We start from the raw sequence: 18,542 nt of genomic DNA on the forward strand, positions 1-18,542 counted from the left end.
GCATAATGCGCATGCCCCTCGGTGTCAGCAAGCACTGCGCATGTCCGCTGGTGTCAGCAAAAGACTGTGCATGCTTCTGGTTGTACACACAAACGACTCATGACCTACTTTTGATGTACCAATAGAGAACTCGGGAGGACCGGAAGTTGTCTTGTCCTCCTGCCAATCAGAACACCGCTATTGTCTGAATGCGGAAGTTGGATAATGAGCTTCTGAAGACCCTGCTGCTGCTCCTGTCTCTCTGAATGAAGATTGAGCTTTACCCCAAACTGCAACTTTCTTCCTCTGTCCAACAACTGTGAGTACAGCACTCTCTTTTCTCGACATCTGTTCCACTTTTTTTTCATTCTGGCGTTCAATTGTTGACTTGCAACAACTGAAAGGAAAGGGAGTGAATTCAGGGAGGGGACAGAGTGTAGAAATATTGATCGACAGTGTGGTGCTGGAAAAGCATAGCAGGTCAGGCAGCATCCGAGGAGCAGGAAAATCGACGTTTCGGGCAAAAGTCCTTCATCAGGAATTTTCCTGCTCCTCAGATGCTGCCTGACCTGCGTGCTTTTCCAGCACCAAACTCTCGACTCTAATCTCCGGCATCTGCAGTACTCACTTTTTTGTCTAGAAATGTTGGTCCAGATCTGTGTCTCAATTGGCAAATATATGGCAAATGCATTACCACAATGTGATAATATAGCTTTTGCTGTGGAAAGCAGAAAGGAGGTGCATTGTTTTAATGGTGACATGTTGGGATATGGAGAAAGTGAGGAGTGCAGATGCTGGAGATCAGAGTTGACAAGTGTTGCCCTGGAAAAGAACAGCGGATCAGACAGCATCCGAGGACCAGGAGAACCGTTCATCAGGAATGTTATGTGGATGTACAAAGAGGTTTCAGTGTCTTTCTACACCACTCAATACCCGTTGTCAGACAGGTGCACTAAGCAGTCAGCAGGGCAAGTGGTGTATTAGCAAGAGGAGCGAAAATGTGTTGCTGGAAAAGCGCAGCAGGTCAGGCAGCATCCAAGGAACAGGAGAATCGAAGTTTCGGGCATAAGACCTTCTTCAGGAATTGAGTTCAGAAGTGGGGTGGGGCCTTCCTGCAGTTAGGGGGACATTGAATATATTCAAGGCTGAGTTCATCTGATTTTTGAACAACAATGAAGTGGATGGTTATGAGGGAACAGAAAAAATGGTTTTAAGAACAGTTACAGAATCATACAGCACAGAAACAGATACTTGCTTTCATGCTGACTATATTCACAAACTAAACTAGTCCTACCTTGTTTGGCCTATATATCTCTGAACCTTTCCTATTCATAAGAGCAGAAATTAAGCCATTCACCCCACTGGGTCTGCCCATACCATTCAATCGCGGCTGATAAGTGTCTCAGCCCCATTCTCCTGTTTTCTCCCTGTAACCCTCGATCCCCTTGATACTCAAGAACTGTTTCTGTCTCAGTGTTAACTATCCTCAGTTACCTGGCCTCCACAGCCTTCTGTGGCAATGAATTCCATCAGTTCACCACTCTCTGGTTAAAGAAATTTCTCCTAATCCCAGTTCTGAAAGGTCTTCCCCTACTCTAAGGCTGTGCCCTCGGCTGCTAGTCTCTCCTTCCAATGGAAACATCTTCCCAACATCAACTCGTCCAGGCCATTGAGTATTCTGTTTGTTTCAGTTAGATTCCCCTGAGTGTGACCCTGTTAATCAGCATGAACCAGACCCTTCAGGATGCGGTATAGCAGGGATTAGGTTCAATAAAGTGAGAATGGAGGGAGTGTGTGGGATAGTGATTTTGTACTTCCAGGGAATAAGAATTACAGAAAGTTTGCTATAAATTAGAATTGATTGGATGGGGCAATGGGCCAGGGAGTGGCAGATGGAGATTAATTTAGGGAAATGTGATGTTTGCATTTTGGTAAGGCAATCCAGGCAGCACAGTTAAGGGAGTGTTTCAGAACAAAGAGACCTTGGTGTGCAAGTTCATTGTTCCTTGAAAGTGCAGTCTCGGGTAGCCAGAGCAGTGAAGAAGGCATTTTGTATGCTTTCCTTTATTAGTCAGAGCACTGAGTATCGGAGTTGGGAGGTCATGTTGTGGCTGTACAGGACATTGGTTAGGCCAGTTTTAAAATACTGCATTCAGTTCTGGTCTCCCTGCTACAGGAAGGATGGTGTGAAACTTGGAAAGGGGTCAGAAAAGACTTGAAAAGCTGTTGCCAGAGTTGAGGGTTTGATCTACAGAGAGAGGCTGAATCGGTCAGGGATATTTTCCTGGAGCATTGGACATTCAGGGGTGACCTTATAAATATTTATAAGGGGCATGGATAGTGTGAATGCAAAACTAGAGAGCATATGTTTGAGGGGAGAGGGGAATGATTTAAAAGGGACATGAAGGGCAACTTGTTTCACGCAGAAGGTGGTGCATGTATTGAATGAGCTGTCATAGGAAGGGGTGGAGCCTGATACAATTACAGCATTTAAAAGGCATCTGGATGGGTACAAGAATAGGAAGCATTTAGAGGGATATGGGCCAAATGCTGGTAAATGGGACGAGATTAAGTTAGGATATCTGGGCGGCACATATGAGTTGGACTGAAGGGTCTGTTTCTGTGCTGTATGACTCTCTGGGTCTTTGGTGAAACCAGAAAAGTCATTGTGAAGACTGGACTTTCAGAGCAGCCTTCAAAGATGTTTTGTCCTTACTGGGAGTAGAAGAAGTTACAATAAAATCTTTCATTTATGAGACTGCACCTGAGTGAGTGAGTACATCTGAGATTTTGGTGGAAAGTGGGATTTCATTGCACTGTGGGGATGAAACCCTACCCTATCCAGTCATTTCTGCTGGTGGGTGAGACCAGACCTCAAGATTAGTTGGAGTAGATTTAGGACAGAGATGAGGAACTGCTTTTCCCAGAGAATCGTGAATCTATGTAATTCTCTGCCCAGGGAAGCAGTAGAGGCAGCTTAATTAAGTATATTCAGGACACAGTTAGATGGGTTTTTGCATGGTAAAGGTATTAAAGGTAGTTGGGACAATGCAGGGAGGAGAAGCTGAGACAATGGAGAGATCAATCATGATCTAAATGAATGGTGAAGCAGGCTCGATGGGCCAAATGACCTACTCCTGCTTCTATTACTATGAAACTCTAACCCTGCATTTCCCATGGCTAACCCACCTAACCTGCACATCTCTGGGCACTATGGACAATTTAGCATGGCCAATCCAAATCCAGGCCAGTGAGCAATACAGTGATGTGAAAAATGAACATCCGAGAACGACAGAAAGACATGGAGAGTAAATGTCCCAGCAATCAAAACTGGATTCTAAAGATCACAAAAACTGAAACTAAAAATGGTATGTCTGAATGTGTGCTGCATTGCAGCAAAAGCAAATGAATTGACTGCACACGTTGAAGGGAACTCCTTCAATTAAAATATGGGACTCCTTACAGAGATATGGCTCCAGGATGACAAGGATTGGATCCTCAATATTGAGGAGGTGATCAAATGGAAAGCAAGATAAAGGTAGAGGGTGCACAGGTAATCAAAGGACTGATCACAGGGTAACCTGGTGTCAGCTCAGATTTCAGGTCCTGATTTCTCACCTCTCCTGGATTTCTGCTGATGATTTCACCCCCCTTTTTTTAACACCTTCCGGAACAATAAGTCAATCCAGACCCACAATCTCCCAGCCTGTTAACCATCCAGACATCGAGTGTAATCATTAGCAGGGAATAAAACAAGAAATGTGAACCAAAATTAGAAATAAGTCGGTGCTTGTGCTTTATATTGTTCAATAGGAAGTAAACCAGAAATACTATTCTCCCTGGATTCCTACAGTGCCTTATTTGAGGAATTCTCTCACCCTTACATCGAGCTATTAGTACCCACTATGATTTACAACAATATTTATACCAATAGAAAAAAAAGTATCTGTTGTCAAATTGATATAGAGATATACAGCATGGAAACAGACTTTTTCTCTCTCACATGCACAAGTCCATGGGGGTGAATTTGTGTTTGCAGAATGATATTTGCATATGCATTCTATTTTCCTCAAAAAATGCACAATCTGCAGGCAGTTAATATATGTAATATTTTGTAAATTTCACATTGGAAATAGAACCAGTCTGACACTAGACTGGGATACAGACAAATTCTGACCTCACATCTTTAATGCATTGTTTGAGCTGAAGTGTCTCCTTTTGTTACAAAGCCTTAAAGTTATCCTGGGAAGGTGCCTTACAGGAAGTTCTGGGATTTACATATTAATGATATCTGCAATCCATTGTAAAAGATGAAAGACTTAACGATCCAGATTTGTTCAATATATCATTTCAATGCCAGGACACTGTAATGCTTTTCCAGAAATTCTGTGTCTTATGATCTTACACTCCACAACCACCTGATGAAGGAGCAGCGCTCAAAAAGCTAGTGCTTCCAAATAAACCCATTGGACGATAACCTGGTGTTGTGCGATTTTTAACTTTGTCCAGGTAAGGTTTGATTGGCCAGGCCAAATTACCCATAGTGCCCAGGGATGTGCAGGTTAGATGTATTAGTCAAGGGGTAAATGTAGAGCAATAGTAGTAGGGGAATGAGTGTGGTGAGGTTGCCATTTGGAGGTTGGTGTGGACTTGTTGGAACAGTGAGGGTTCTGTGAAGAGAAGGGATTTTTGTTAACTGTTCGGGGCGGGGGGGAGTTGGGAAGCGGTGGGTGGAGTGCGGGGTAGGAAATTTGTTCACTTGTAGCAACTGGAGTGAACCCAGGGAGGGAGCAGACTCTGCAAACTCAGATATGTGTCTTAATTACCCGGGTAAGGAGGGTTGGAAGGATAGGGTGTTGCTGTTTTCTCTAGTGCGTCAGAGTGTGAGGGGTAACCTGATAAGACTTTTTTAAAATCATGAGGGGCATGGGTAAATAGACAAGGTCTTTTCCTTGGGATGGGGAGTCCAGAACTTGAGGGTAATAGATTTAAGGTGAGGGCAGGGGGAGGGAGACTGCAAAGAGACCTAAGGGGCAACATTTTCACGCAGAGGATGGTGCATGTATGGAATGAGCTGCCAAAGGAAGTGGTGAAGGCTGGTACAATGACAATATTTAAAAGTCATCAGCATGAGTGTATGAAAAGGAAGGGTTCAAAGAGATATGGACAAAGCGCAGGCAAATGAGACGAGATTAATTTTGGATATCTGGTTGGGCACAGAAGAATTTGACCGAAGTGTCTGTTTCTGTGTTGTACATCTCGATGACTGTGGCTTTCCACAAATGTTTGTCATGTCTGTATGTTCAGTTTCTCTCTGGTGGCGGTGTCAATGCCTTGATGTCTCATTTTGCTTTCCTCCCCAATTCCTGGGAATGTTAACCATTTTGTCTGGTTGTTCTTCAAGAACCTGCATTGCAGGTTCACCCTGAATTGACATTTTTTTGCTTCCCAAAATCCGACCTGCACACTCTCAGCAATATCCCAGTGTTGTGAAAGATATTAAATTTCAGGTGGAGTTATCCAAAACTCAGAGATGTCAGTCTTGACGTTTTTGCTTTTCTGCCCCTATAAGATCCTGAATCAACACCTTCAGGAGAATGAGTTAGAGCGGAGGGTGGGGGGGGGGGGGGGGGGGTGAGAGAGTGGGATAATGCTTTCAATTTTGTGGAATAACAACACAAACAAAATGCTTGTTCTGAATTTTTATTCTGGACTGACAGTAATGAATTTTGTAATCTCTTTTGACAGAGTATTTGAAGATCTGAAGACGGAAGTTTCAAATTCAACAGATGAAGGACTTATGCCCAAAATGTCGATGCTCCTGCTCCTCAGGTGCTGCCTGACTTGCTGTGCTTTTCCAGTGCCGCACTTTTCGATACTGACTCTCCAGTATCTGCAGTCCTCACTTTGACGTCAATGTCTGACAGTCACTCAATCCATCGGGACCACAACCATTTTTGACTGATTCTGTGAGAAGGAGCAAAACGTTTTGGTTCCTGTTTCAGTCCGTTCTCAGCATTAGTGGGACTGGATGAGAGACCCTACTGTTGGAGTGCACTGAGTGTGGAGCCTGAAACAGTTATAAGGCCTGGGAAGAGGAATTCACGGAGGGGAGGAGCTCGACATGTGTTGTGTGCAGCTGAAACTTTGGCCATGGAGAAACCTGAGGAATCCTGCCCCATGGAGAAACCGTGGAAGTGTGGCGACTGTGGGAAAGGCTTCCATTTCCCATCTACTCTGGCGATTCATCGTCTCAGTCACGGGAAGGCCTTCAGCAATTCCTCCGACCTGGTGAGGCACCGGCGGGTCCACACCAGGGAGAGGCTCTTCAGCTGCTCCAAGTGTGGGAAGGCCTTCAGCAATTGCTCTGACCTGTTGAGGCACCGGCGGGTCCACATAGGGGAGCGGCCCTGCAGGTGCTCCACATGCGGGAAGGGCTTTACCCAGACCTCCACCCTGTTGGCCCACCGTCAGGTCCACACTGGGGAGAGGCTGTTCCTCTGCACCGAGTGCGGGAAGGGCTTCAGCAATTCCTTCGCCCTGCTGACCCACCAGCGGGTCCACACTGGGGAGAGGCCATTCCCCTTGCACAGAGTGCAGAAAGGCCTTCAACAGTTCCTCCGACAGGCTGAAGCACCAGCGGGTCCACACGGGGGAGAGGCCCTTCAGCTGCCCAGAGTGCGAGAAGGGCTTTACCCAGGCCTCTGACCTGCTGAGGCACCAGCGGGTCCACACAGGGGAGAGGCCGTTCACCTGCTATCAGTGCGGGAAGAGCTTTAGCCGCTCCTCCCACCTGCAGAGACACCAGAGAGTTCACATGCCATCGCAGGGGGTTTAAAACAGCGACGGCTGAGTGCCTTTATTGACTGGACTATCAACCCAGTTCCGGGAGCTGCCAAGGCAGATGGCGGAATTGGAATTTGGTTAGAAATCGAGTTCAGAATCTAACAACGAAACAATTGTCAGGGAGGGGAGGGGGAACCCCCATCTGATTCACTCACAACCTTTTAAGGGAAGGAAACTGCTGATGTGGGAACGGATTCACTCACTCGTCCCAGTGCATCCTTTACCTGGACTGGCTTACACGTGACTTCAGACCCACAGCAGTCTGGTTGACTATTCTGCACTCCTTTTCCCCCCCCCCCCCCCAACTCCAGCCGATGAGGGGGGAGAAATCTACTTGGAGACAAGGTATGGGTTTAAATTGGTGTATGAGGTAATACTTCTTCTAGTTTATGGCTATACCAAGGATCCAATTACAAAAGGAGAAAGTGAGGTCTGCAGACGCTGGAGATCAAAGCTGAAACTTTATTGCTGGAACAGCACAGCAGGTCAGGCAGCATCTAGGGAACAGAAGATTCAACGTTTCGGGCACATGCCCTTCTTCAATTACAAAAGGGCAACTCTGTGCTGACAAATAGTAAAGAAAGTGGGGGTGAGGGGGCAGGGGGAGAAGTGTGTGCGCTTTGACCTTGAGCTGTTTTTAAAAAAAAGATACTTTTTCTACACCTTTTTGCTGGGGGGATCCGAAGCTGTAACAAGGTTGGGACGCAATAAAGGTTACCTGAACTTACTGCCGGGCTCAGACTCTCATTGAAAGCTTTGAGCTCCAAGAGGTTTTTGTTTAAAAGCTGCTCATTTCTTTCAGCTTCCTGCGCTAAATTTCCAATGTCATGTATCAGATGGAGCAGTGAATGAGTAGCTAGTATCATTAGAAATTGTAAATTTTTTAGGAATGCAGGCACTGCAATGTTTTATCAGCAGTGTAAAGTTTCCTGGCGGAAGTGTGGGCTGTGTTCACCAGAAATGTTGTGGAGGTGTCAGTGTTGGACTGGTGTGCACAAAGTTAAAATCTCACAACACCTGGTTATAGTCCAACAGGTTTATTTGGAAGCACTAGCTTTCAGAGCATTGCTCTTTCATCAGGTAGCTGTGGAGCAGGATCAGAAGACACAGATTTTATAGCAAAAGATCACAGTGTCATGCAACTGATAGGATATATTGAACAAACCTTGATTGCTGTTAAGTCTTCCATCTTTTAGAATGGTTTGCAGGTTTCTGTTCATTAATATGTAAATCCCAGAACCACTTTTAATTCATGTTCTCAAGATGACTTAAGGTTTTATAAAAATAGGTAACACCTCAGCTCAGACAATGCATGAAAGGTGAGAGGTTCAGTCTGTCTGTATCCCAAACTTGAATCAGACTGGTTCTATTTCCAAAGTATGAGTTGATAAAATATTACATGGATTGATTGCTTTCATTAACTGCCTGCCGATTTTTCCACAAAAAGCACACGTTGAATCTATCTGCAAATATAATACTGCAAACGCAAATTCATCCCATGGACATGTATGTATCTGCGTGCATGAGAGTAGTGTGAGTGTGTGTGTGTTTTTGTATGATGGAGTATGAGCCTGTGAGAGGGTGTGTGCATTGGTGGATTTGTGTGTGTCTGAGAGAGACCATGTGTATGAGAGAGGGTCTGTGTGAGGGTGAGAGAGTGTAGGGTGGAGTGGGGTCACCCAAGGTTATCCTCATGGGTTATGAACTTGGCCATCAACCTCTGCTCAGCCACTGGAAACAGTTAAGCAGTGACATAACACACATTGGAGAGGATAGAGTGGCACTTGTCTCACAGAAGGTGGGAGGCTCTGGATGCTATCATCCAGGGTAAACACACGCTGGAGGACCTTCGGCTCAGATCGATTCAGCTGGAAGCCAAGCTGCAGACGTGGTGGTGGTGGGTGGGGGGGATCTTAACCGGACACTTTATTCTGGGAGACAGTCATTCCCCTCAGGACAGCCTTCTGATTGGGTCAGGGATTGTCTCCGTTCTCTGCAGTTGTCAGCTGGAGGCCAGATTACATTGGTGTCTGCCTGGTGCCAGGATTCAGGAACCGATAAGAAGAGGGAGAGAGAATGGATGGTGGTGACTCTACCTGGGAAATGGCTTATTTTTAAAATTAAGAATAGCTAAAATGATATATTCAGAAACATTATTAAAGCATGTTCAATTTCATAAAAAAAGCTGCAGACATCTTTTGAAACTCACATTGAAATATGAGCAGTTAGGCCACAGGTGAGGACAGGCTATAATGGGTGAATGGCCTATTCCTAGTCTTGTGAAATTGGCTCAGACTATGTCAAAAAAGAATCATAGAATTGTAGAGCACAGAAACAAAGCCTTCGGTTCCGACCGACCAGATATCCTAAATTAACCTAGTCTCTTTTGCCAGCACTTTGCCCATATCCCTGTAAACCTTCCTATTCATGTCCCTATCCAGATACCTTATAAATGTTGTAATTGTATCACTTCCTCTGGCAGCTCATTCAATTTACGCACCACTCTCTGCGTGAAACAAGTTGCCCCATAGGACACTTTTAAGTTTTCTCCCCCTCACCCTAAACTACTTCTACTTCTGGACCTCCCCACCCCAGGGGAAATACCTTGTGTATTTACATTATCTATGCCCCTCATGATTTTATAAACCTCTATAAGGTTACCCCCTCAGCCTCCAGGGAAAACAGTCCCAGCCTTTTCAGCCTCTCCCTGTAGCTCCAAACCTAACAACATCCTTACAAGTCGTTTCTCAACCCTTTCAAGTTTCACAACATTCTTCCCACTGAGTGATCCAATAGGCTGTGAACAATGTATTTTTGTTGGGGTGTAAGAGAGGGCAATTCTTAAGGCCAATTAACTTTCACACTCTTTTTCTCTCAAATCTTTCCCCACTTACCCTAAACCTATGCCCTCTCGTTTAGGACCCCGACCCCGGGGAAAAGATATACAAAAGTTGAGCAGCCAAACAAATGCAAAAGGACTAAGAAGTCGAGCCACAGATGGGGAAAAGAAAGTGGCTCCAGCCTTTTTTCTCCTATTGGCAATTGGACACTTCAAATCTGTCACTAATACCACCTCCCAGGGTCTCCAGTGTCTCTGTGGCAGCAAGCACTGCGCATGCTCCTCGGAGTCAGCAAGAAAACTGCGCCAGCTGCTCGGTATCCGCGCACGGGGCTCGCGCCCTTCTTTTGATGGACCAATAGGAAGCACTGGAGGAACGGAAAGAGACTGGTCCTCCTGCCAATCAGAGCGCCCCTATTGTCTGAATGCGGAAGTTGGAGCATGAGTTTAGGAAGTTGCTGTTGTTGCTCCTCTCTCTCTGAATAAAGATTGAACTTCACCCTCGATTGCAACCTCCTTCCTCTGTCCAACATCTGTGAGTACGGCACTCTCTTTTCTAAATTCTGAGCTTCAGTTATTGACTTGCAGCAACTGAAAGGAAATGGGGTGAATCGGGGGTTGGGGGAACAGACTCTGCAAGTGTTGGTTCAGGTCTGTGTCCTCATTGGCAAACGCATTACCACAATGTGATGATTTTTGCCTTTGCTGTGGAAGAAAATGCAGAAAAAAGGTGCATTGTTTAAATGGTGATATAGTGGGATGTGGACAAAGTGAGGACTGCACATGCTGGAGATTAGAGTCGAAAAGTGTGGTGCTGGAAAAGCACAGCAGGTCAAGCAGTATCTGAGGACCAGGATTGTTGGTGATTTGGACACGAGCCCTTCGTCAGGAATGATGTGTGGATGTACAAAGGGGCGTCAACATCCTTCCACACCAGTCACTGCCAGTTGTCAGACTGGCAATCAGCAAGGCAAGTGGTTTATTAGCAAGAGTTCAGAAGTTGGGATTGCTTTCTGTGATCAGGCAGCCATTGAATATATTCAAGCCTGCGTTCATCTGATTTCTGAACAAGAAAAAAGTGGATGGTGATGGGGGAAGGCAAAAATAATGGTTTTAAGACCAGTACAGAACAGTTACAGAGTCATACAGCACAGAAACAGACACTTCAGTCCAACTAGTCCATGCTGAATATATTCACAAACTAAACTAGTCTCATGTAGTTTGGCCCATATCCCTCTGAACCTTTCCTACTCATGTACTTATCCAAATGTATTTTAAATGTTGTTACTGTACCTATATCCACCACTTCCTTAGGACATTGATTTCACACACAAACTACTCTCTTTCAAAAAAAGGTGTTCCTCATGTCTTTTTAAAATCTTTCTCCTCTCTCCTTAAAAGTTTGCTCCCTAATCTTGAAACCCCGATCTGAAGGAAACAGCACCAGCCACTCACCTCATTGACAACCCTCTTGGTTTTATAAACTTCTCAACTTCCTGTGCTCCTGTGAAAAAAGTCCCAGCCTATACTTAGATGTAGGTATATTCATTTCCAGTTATGATCTGTTCAGTGCTGGTGCATGCTCAAAAGACCAAATGGCCTACTCCTGCTCCCAATTCTCTCACACTGTGTCCAAGACAGCAAGAGACCATAAAACATAGGAGCAGAAATTAGGCCATTCAGCCCATCAAGTCTGCTCATACCACACAACCGTGGTTGATAGGTTTCTCAACCTCATTCTCCCACTTCCTCCCCGTAACCCTTGATCCCCTTGATACTCAAGAACCTATCTATCTCAGTTTAAAATACCCTCAGTGACCTAGCCTCCACAGCCTCATGTTGCAATAAATTCCACAGATTCACCACTCTCTGGCTGAAAAGTTTATCCTTTATCTCCCTTCTAAAAGGTCTTCCCTTTTCTAGTCTCTGGTCTCTCCCACCAATGGAAACATCTTCCCAATGCCCACTTTGTTTAGGCCTTTCAATGTTCTGTATGTTTCAATTATATCTCCCCTGAGTGAGAGTGTGGGCCTGTGTTATAGACTAAGCCAGACCACTCAAAACATTCTTAAGCAGGCAGCCCCAGACCTTAACTTTGCAATTTGATTTGGTAAGTGCACAGTGAAAATTACCTGGAGTAAGTTGGCTCGGTTGACTACTAGATTTTAAAACAGACAAAAATTTATTCACAAAATTACACAATGAAACACAAAGATCAGAATAAATAACCCCTACAGAACTCAGCCTATCCAACTAGACTCAGTTATGCTGTTCTGAATATGCACAACAGTCCCAATAAGCCAACTCCCTTTGAAAACCAGTATAAATGGAACACATGCTTATAGGTTGAAGTTGAGAGGCGGAAAAGAGAGAGAGTTTCCACATAGCTCCCTGTTGAACTGCCAACCAGTTCAACACTGAACTAAAACTGCTCAGCTCACTCCCCTTTCTTTATACAGGTCACTTCTAAAACATGACCAATTTGGCCTGAAGTCACACCTGTTTACATAAAAACAAAAGGCCTTTCAAAATCCGTTTCATCCACATTCAAACCAGACTGATCAGAACTCGGCCGGTTTATTACCTCTCTGAAAAAGTCATGGACAGAATCTCCTTGAGCCAGGGAAAAGCTTTTAGTCAAAAAAGGAACTAGCTTTGTGACACCTGTTAATCAGCATGAACCAGACCCTTCAGGATGAGGTACAGCAGGGATTAGGGTCAGCAAAGTGAGATTGGAGGGAGAGTGTGTGAGATGGAGATTTTCAGCTTCCAGGGAATAAGAGAGGAAAAAGAGTTTGCTGTAAATTAGAATTGATCGGATGGGCCAATGGACCGAGGAGTGGCAGATGGAGTTTAATTTAGAGAAATATGAGGTGTTGCATTTTGGTCAAGCAATCCAGGCAGGACTGGCACAGTGAAGGGGAGTGTCACAAAAAAGAGATCTTGGAGTGGAGGTTCATGGTTCCTTGAAAGTGAGTCTTAGGAGGTCATGGAGTGGCTGTACAGGACATTGGTTAGGCCACTTTTAGAATACTGTATTCAGTTCTGGGCTTCCTGCTACAGGAAAGATGTTGTGAAACCTTGAAAGGTTCAGAAAGGTTTTCAAGGCTGTTGCCAGAGTTGGAGAGTTTAAGACACAGAAAGAGGTTAAATAGGCCGGTGAAAATTTTCCGTGGAGCACTGGAGGTTGAGGGGTGACCTTATAGATGTTTATAAGGGGCAGGATAGGATGAGTACCCAGGGTAGGGGAGTCCAAAACTAGACGGCATATGTTTGAGGTGAGAGGGAATGATTTAAAAGGGACCAGAGGAGCAACGTTTTCAAAGAGGGTGATGGAGTCTGATACAATTACTACAAAATTTCAAAGGCATCTGGATGGGAATATGAAGTGGAAGAGTTTAGGGGGATATGGGCCAAATGCTGGCAAATGATTTAGATTAATTTAGGATTTCTTGTTGGCACAGATGAGTTGGGTTGAAGGGTCTGTTTCTGTGCTTATGACTCTAATCATCTTCGGTGAAAGCAGACGTGTGGTTGTGAAGACTGGACTTTCAGAGCAGCTTTCAAAGATGTTTTGCCGTGTCTGGGAACAGAAGAAGTTGCAATTAAATCTTTTATTTGTGAGACAGCAACTGAATGAGTGAATACATCTTGGAAAGTGAGAATTCATTGAACTGTGGGGATGAAGCCCTACCCTATCCAGTCATTTCTGCTGGTAGATGAGACTCAGACTCAATAGGGGGAATAGATTTAGGACAGTGATGAGGAGGAACTGCTTTACCTGGAGAGTAGTGAATCTATGGAATTTTCTGCCAAGGAATCAGGAGAGGCAGCTTCATTAAGTATATTCAAGACACAGTTGGATGGGTTTTTGTAATGGTAGGGGAATTAAGGGTAGTTGGGACAATGGAGGTAGGAGTAGCTGAGACGATGGATAGGTCAGTCATGAGCTTAATGAATGGCTGAGGAGGCTCGATGAGCCAATGGCCTACTCCTGCTTCTATTACTATGGAACTATAACCCTGCATTTCTCATGGCTAACCCACCGAACCTGCACATCCCTGGACACTTTGGGCAATTTAGCCTGGCCAATCCAAATCAAGGCTGGTGAGCAATGTCGTGATGTGGAAATGAACATCAGAGAATGCGAGAAAGGGACAAGGAGAGTAAATATACCAGCAATCAAAACTGGATTCTAAAGATCACAAAAATGGAAACTAAAAACGGTGTGTCTGAATGTGTGCTGCATTGTAACAAAAGCGAATGAATTGACTGCACACATTGAAGAGAATAATTATGATCTGTGACTCCTAATGGAGACATGGCTTCAGAATGACAAGGATTGGATCCTGAAAATTGAGGGGGGTCGTCAAATGGAAAGCAAGACAATGGGAGAGGTGCTAATGAAAGCTCTGATCACAGGGTAATCTGGTGTCAGCTCGGATTTCAGGTCCTGGTTTCTCTGTCCTCTGTTGATTTTCCTGTTCCAACAGAGTAAAATGTGGGTCTGCTTTCAGCTCTGCTGGATTTCTGCTGAAGCTTTGACCCCACCCCCACCCCTTTACACCTTCTGGAACAATAAAACATTCAGTGAATTGAGACCCAACCCACAATCTCCCAGTCTCTCAAACCAATCAGACACAAGAGTGTAGTCATAGCATGGAATCAAACAAGAAAAATGAAACAAAGTTAAATATATAGGTGCTCGTGCTTAATTAGATTAGATTCCTATAGTATGGAAACAAGCCCTTCCACCCAAAAAGTCCACACTGACCCTCCGAAGAGTAACCCACCCAGACCCATTCCCCTATATTTACCCTTATCTAATGCACCTAACATTATGGGCAATTTAGCATGACGAATTCACCTGACCTGCGCAACTTTGGACTGTGGGAGGAAACAGGAGCACTTGGTGGAAACCCACTCAGACCCGGGGAGAATGTGCAAACTCCACACAGAATCAAACCCAGGTCCCTAGTGCTGTGAGGTAGCAGTCCTAACCACTGAGCCACCATGCTACCCCCAAATGTTTGTTCATTAGGAACTAAACCAGAAATAGAGATTTCCCAGGATTCTTATACTGCCCTACTTGAGGAATACTCTCTCCCTTACATCTAACTATTAGTACCCAGCTATGATTTACAACAATATTTACACCAACGTAAATAAAGCATTTGTTATCGTACAGACATAGAGATATACAGCACGGAAAGAGACTTTTTCTCTCCCTCATGCATGCACACACATAACTGACAGGAAGTTCTAGGATTTACATATTATTGATACCTGCAACCCATTCTAAACGCTGAAAGACTTAATCCAGGTCTGTTCAATATATCATTTCAGTGGCAGGACACTGTAATGTTTTTCCATGAATTCTGTGCCTTATGATCTTATTCTCCACAACCACCTGATGAAGGAGCAGCGCTGTTAACACCAGTCCTTCCAAATCAACCTGTCGGGTGTTTGATTTTTAACTTTGTCCAGGTTAGGTTGGATTGGCCAAGCTAAATTACTCATAGTGCTCAGGGATGTGCATTAGTCAGAGCACTAGGGGAATGGGTGTAGGTGGGTTACCCTTCGGAGGGTCGGTATGGACTCCTTGGGCCGAGTGGCCTACTTCCACACTCTGGGAATTCTCTGAAAGGAAGGGATTACCCAATTGCAAACTGCAGGGCAGCGCAGGCGCAGTGGGCGGAGCTGTTTTTAGATTAGATTAGATTACATTACAGTGTGGAAACAGGCCCTTCGGCCCAACAAGTCCACACCGACCCGCCGAAGCGCAACCCACCCATACCCCTACATTTACCCCTTACCTAACACTACGGGCAATTTAGCGTGGCCAATTCACCTGACCTGCACATCTTTGGACTGTGGGAGGAAACCGGAGCACCCGGAGGAAACCCACGCAGACACGGGGAGAATGTGCAAACTCCACACAGTCAGTCGCCTGTTGTCGGCCTTTCCCCGCTTCCTCGCATCATCTATGACGTCATAACGCGGAAGTGGCCCTGTCCGTTTCAGAGTGAAACTCCCTCCCTCTGGGCAACTCTTCTTCCTGGGAGGGAGTGGGGGTAAAATCTGTTCAGTTCGAGCAACTGGAGTGATTCCAGGGAGGGGGCAGACTCTGCAAACTCAGGAATGTGTCTTAATTACCCGGGTGAGGAGGGATGGGATGGGGCTGTTTTCCCTCCCGCGCCAGAGACTTAGGGGTGACCTTATAGACTTTTTATAAACGCATGAGGGGCATAGATAGTGTAAATATACAAGGTCTTTACCTTGGGATGGGGGAGTCCAGAACCAGAAGATAATAGGTTTAAGGTGGGGGGAAGATTTAAAAGGGACCTAAGGGGCAACGTTTTCATGCAGAATGTCATGTGTGTAAGGAATGAGCTGCCAGAGGAAATGGTGGATGCTGGCATCTGGATGGGTGTTTGAATAGGAAGGGTTCAGAGGGATATGGGCCAAGTACTGACAAATGGGACTAGATTGATTTTGGGTATCAGGTTGGCACGGAAGAGATTGACCGAAGGGTCTGTTTCTGTGCTGTGTATCTCTATGACTCTGGCTTTCTACTAATATATGTACAGTTTCTCTCTGGTGTCGGTGTTAATGCTTTGATGTCTCCTTTCCCCCCACTTCCCAGAGACGTTAATGTGAGAACCGAGAGAGAGAGAGTGAGATGGTGCTTTCAATTTTGTGGAATAACTAAAGAAAAGAAAGTAGAAATGCTTATTCTGAATTTCTACCCTGGACTGACACTGATGACTTTTGTAATCTCTTTTTACAGAGTATTTGGCGATCTGAGGACGGAAGTTTCAAAATTAACAGATGAAGGGCTTATGCCTGAAACGTCGACGCTCCTGCTCCTCAGATGCTGTCTGACCAGCTGTGCTTTTCCAGCACTGACTGTCCAGTAACTACAGTCCTCACTTTGTTGTCAATGTCTGACTGCAACAATGTTTGACTGTGATTCTGTGAGAAGGAGCAAAGCTTTTTGGTTCTTGTTTGAGTACATTTTCAGCATCGGTGGGTCTGGGTGAGTGTCCCTACTGTTGGCAGCGCACTGAGTGTGGAGCCAGAAACAGTTGTACAGCCTGGAAAGAGGAATTCACGGTGAGGAGGGGCTCTACACGCAATTGTGTACAGCTGAAGCTTCGGCCATGGAGAAACCTGAGGAATCCCACCCCGTGGAGGAATCGTGGAAGTGTGGCGACTGCGGGAAAGGCTTCCGTGCTCCATCTGCCCTGGAGATTCATTGGCGCAGTCACACCGGAGAAAGGCCATTCATCTGCCCCAGGTGTGGGAAGGCCTTCAGCAATTCCTCCGCCCTACTGAGGCACCGATGGGTCCACACCGGGGAGAGGCCCTTCAGCTGCCCCGATTCCGGAAAGGACTTCAGCTATTCTTCTGACCTGCAGACCCACCGACGGGTCCACACGGGGGAGAGGCCGTTCTCCTGCACTGTGTGTGGGAAGGCCTTCAGCACCTCCTCCATCCTACTGACCCATTGGCGGGTCCACACTGGGGAGAGGCCATTCCCTTGTTCCGAGTGCAGGAAGGGATTCACTCAGGAGGGCAAGTTGCGGACGCACCAGCGGGTCCACACTGGGGAGAAGCCTTTCAGCTGCCCCGAGTGTGGGAAGGCCTTCAACGATTCCTCTGCCCTTCAGACCCACAAGTGGGTCCACACACAGGAGAGGCCTTTCCCCTGCACAGAGTGCGGCAAGATCTTCAGCAATTCCTCCTCCCTGCTGAAGCACCAGCGGGTCCACACAGGAGAGAGGCCCTTCAGCTACCTCGAGTGTGGGAAGGGCTTTACCCAGGCGTCGGTCCTGCTGATCCACCAGCGGATCCACACAGGTGAGAAGCCTTTCTGCTGCCCTGAGTGTGGGAAGGGATTCACTCAGATGGGCAACTTGCGCACGCACCAGCGGGTCCACACGGGGGAGAAGCCCTTCATCTGTCCCAAGTGCGGGAATGCCTTCAGCGATTCCTCCACCCTGCTGAAACACCAGCGAGTCCACACGGGGAAGAGGCCATTCCCCTGCCCCGAGTGCGGGAAGGCCTTTAGCAATTCCTCTGACCTGCTGAAGCACCAGCGGGTCCACACGGGGGAGAGGCCATTCCCCTGCCCCGAGTGTGGGAAGGCCTTCAGCGATTCCTCCGCTCTGGTGAAGCATCGGCGGGTCCACACGGGGGAGAGGCCCTTCAGCTGTCCCGAATGTGGGAAGGGCTTTACCCGGGCAGCCACCCCGCGGAGGCACCAAGGAGATCACGTGCCATCGCAGGGGGATTGAAGGAGCGACTGAGTGCCATTATGGACTGGGCTATCAACCCAGTTCTGGAACTCCCAGGTTTGAATCCCACCGCAGCAGATAGTGGATTTGGAATTCGGTCAGAATCTAACAATGAAACCATCGGGCGGGGTGGGGGGGAAAGCCCCATTCTGATTCAGTCACGTCCTTTTTAGGGAAGGAAACTGCTGTTGTGGCAAAGGATTCACTCCGTCGTCCCGGCTGCATCCTTTACCTGGTCTGGCCTACACGTGGCTGCAGACCGACAGCAGTGTGGTTGACTCCACCTGCTTCCCCCGACTTCTTTCCCTCCCGGCAGTTGGGCGGGGAGAAACTTACTTGGAGACAGGGTATGGGTTGAAATCGCTGAGTGTGTCAATACTTCCTCCGGGTTAAGGCTGTGCCAAGGATCCAATTACAAAGGGACAAGTCAGTGGTGACCAATAGTAAAGAAAGTGGTTAGGGGGGGGGGTGTGCTTTGATCTTGAGCTGTTTAAAAAGTAGCTACTTTTTCAACACCTGGGGGAATCTGGAGCTGTAACAAAGTTGTGTCACAATAAAGGTAACCTGAACTTACTGCT

General features: G+C 46.3%; 1 protein-coding gene and 1 pseudogene across 2 annotated transcripts; both read left to right on the top strand.

Annotated features, from left to right (window-relative positions):
* The first annotated feature begins 191 nt into the window (after window positions 1-191).
* Window positions 192-8,223, top strand: LOC148143036 (uncharacterized; annotated as a pseudogene). Its single transcript, XR_015751083.1, has 2 exons — window positions 192-298; window positions 5,728-8,223. The product of XR_015751083.1 is annotated as an uncharacterized LOC148143036 (transcript).
* LOC148143037 (uncharacterized) lies at window positions 228-18,319 on the top strand. Its single transcript, XM_087973934.1, has 2 exons — window positions 228-298; window positions 16,455-18,319. The coding sequence occupies exon 2, from the start codon at window positions 16,828-16,830 to the stop codon at window positions 17,962-17,964; it is 1,137 nt and encodes a 378-aa protein (XP_087830060.1). The 5' UTR covers window positions 228-298; window positions 16,455-16,827; the 3' UTR covers window positions 17,965-18,319.
* The last annotated feature ends 223 nt before the right edge of the window (window positions 18,320-18,542 follow it).

Source organism: Chiloscyllium plagiosum, unplaced genomic scaffold (genome assembly GCF_037043375.1).
Source record: "Chiloscyllium plagiosum isolate Xiang-an unplaced genomic scaffold, Cpla_swu_hap1 HiC_scaffold_27, whole genome shotgun sequence".
NCBI classification, from domain to species: domain Eukaryota; kingdom Metazoa; phylum Chordata; class Chondrichthyes; order Orectolobiformes; family Hemiscylliidae; genus Chiloscyllium; species Chiloscyllium plagiosum.

Excerpts from the sequence above, each read along its gene's own strand:
- LOC148143037 (XM_087973934.1), top strand. The coding sequence starts at position 16,828 with ATGGAGAAACCTGAGGAATCCCACCCCGTGGAGGAATCGTGGAAGTGT.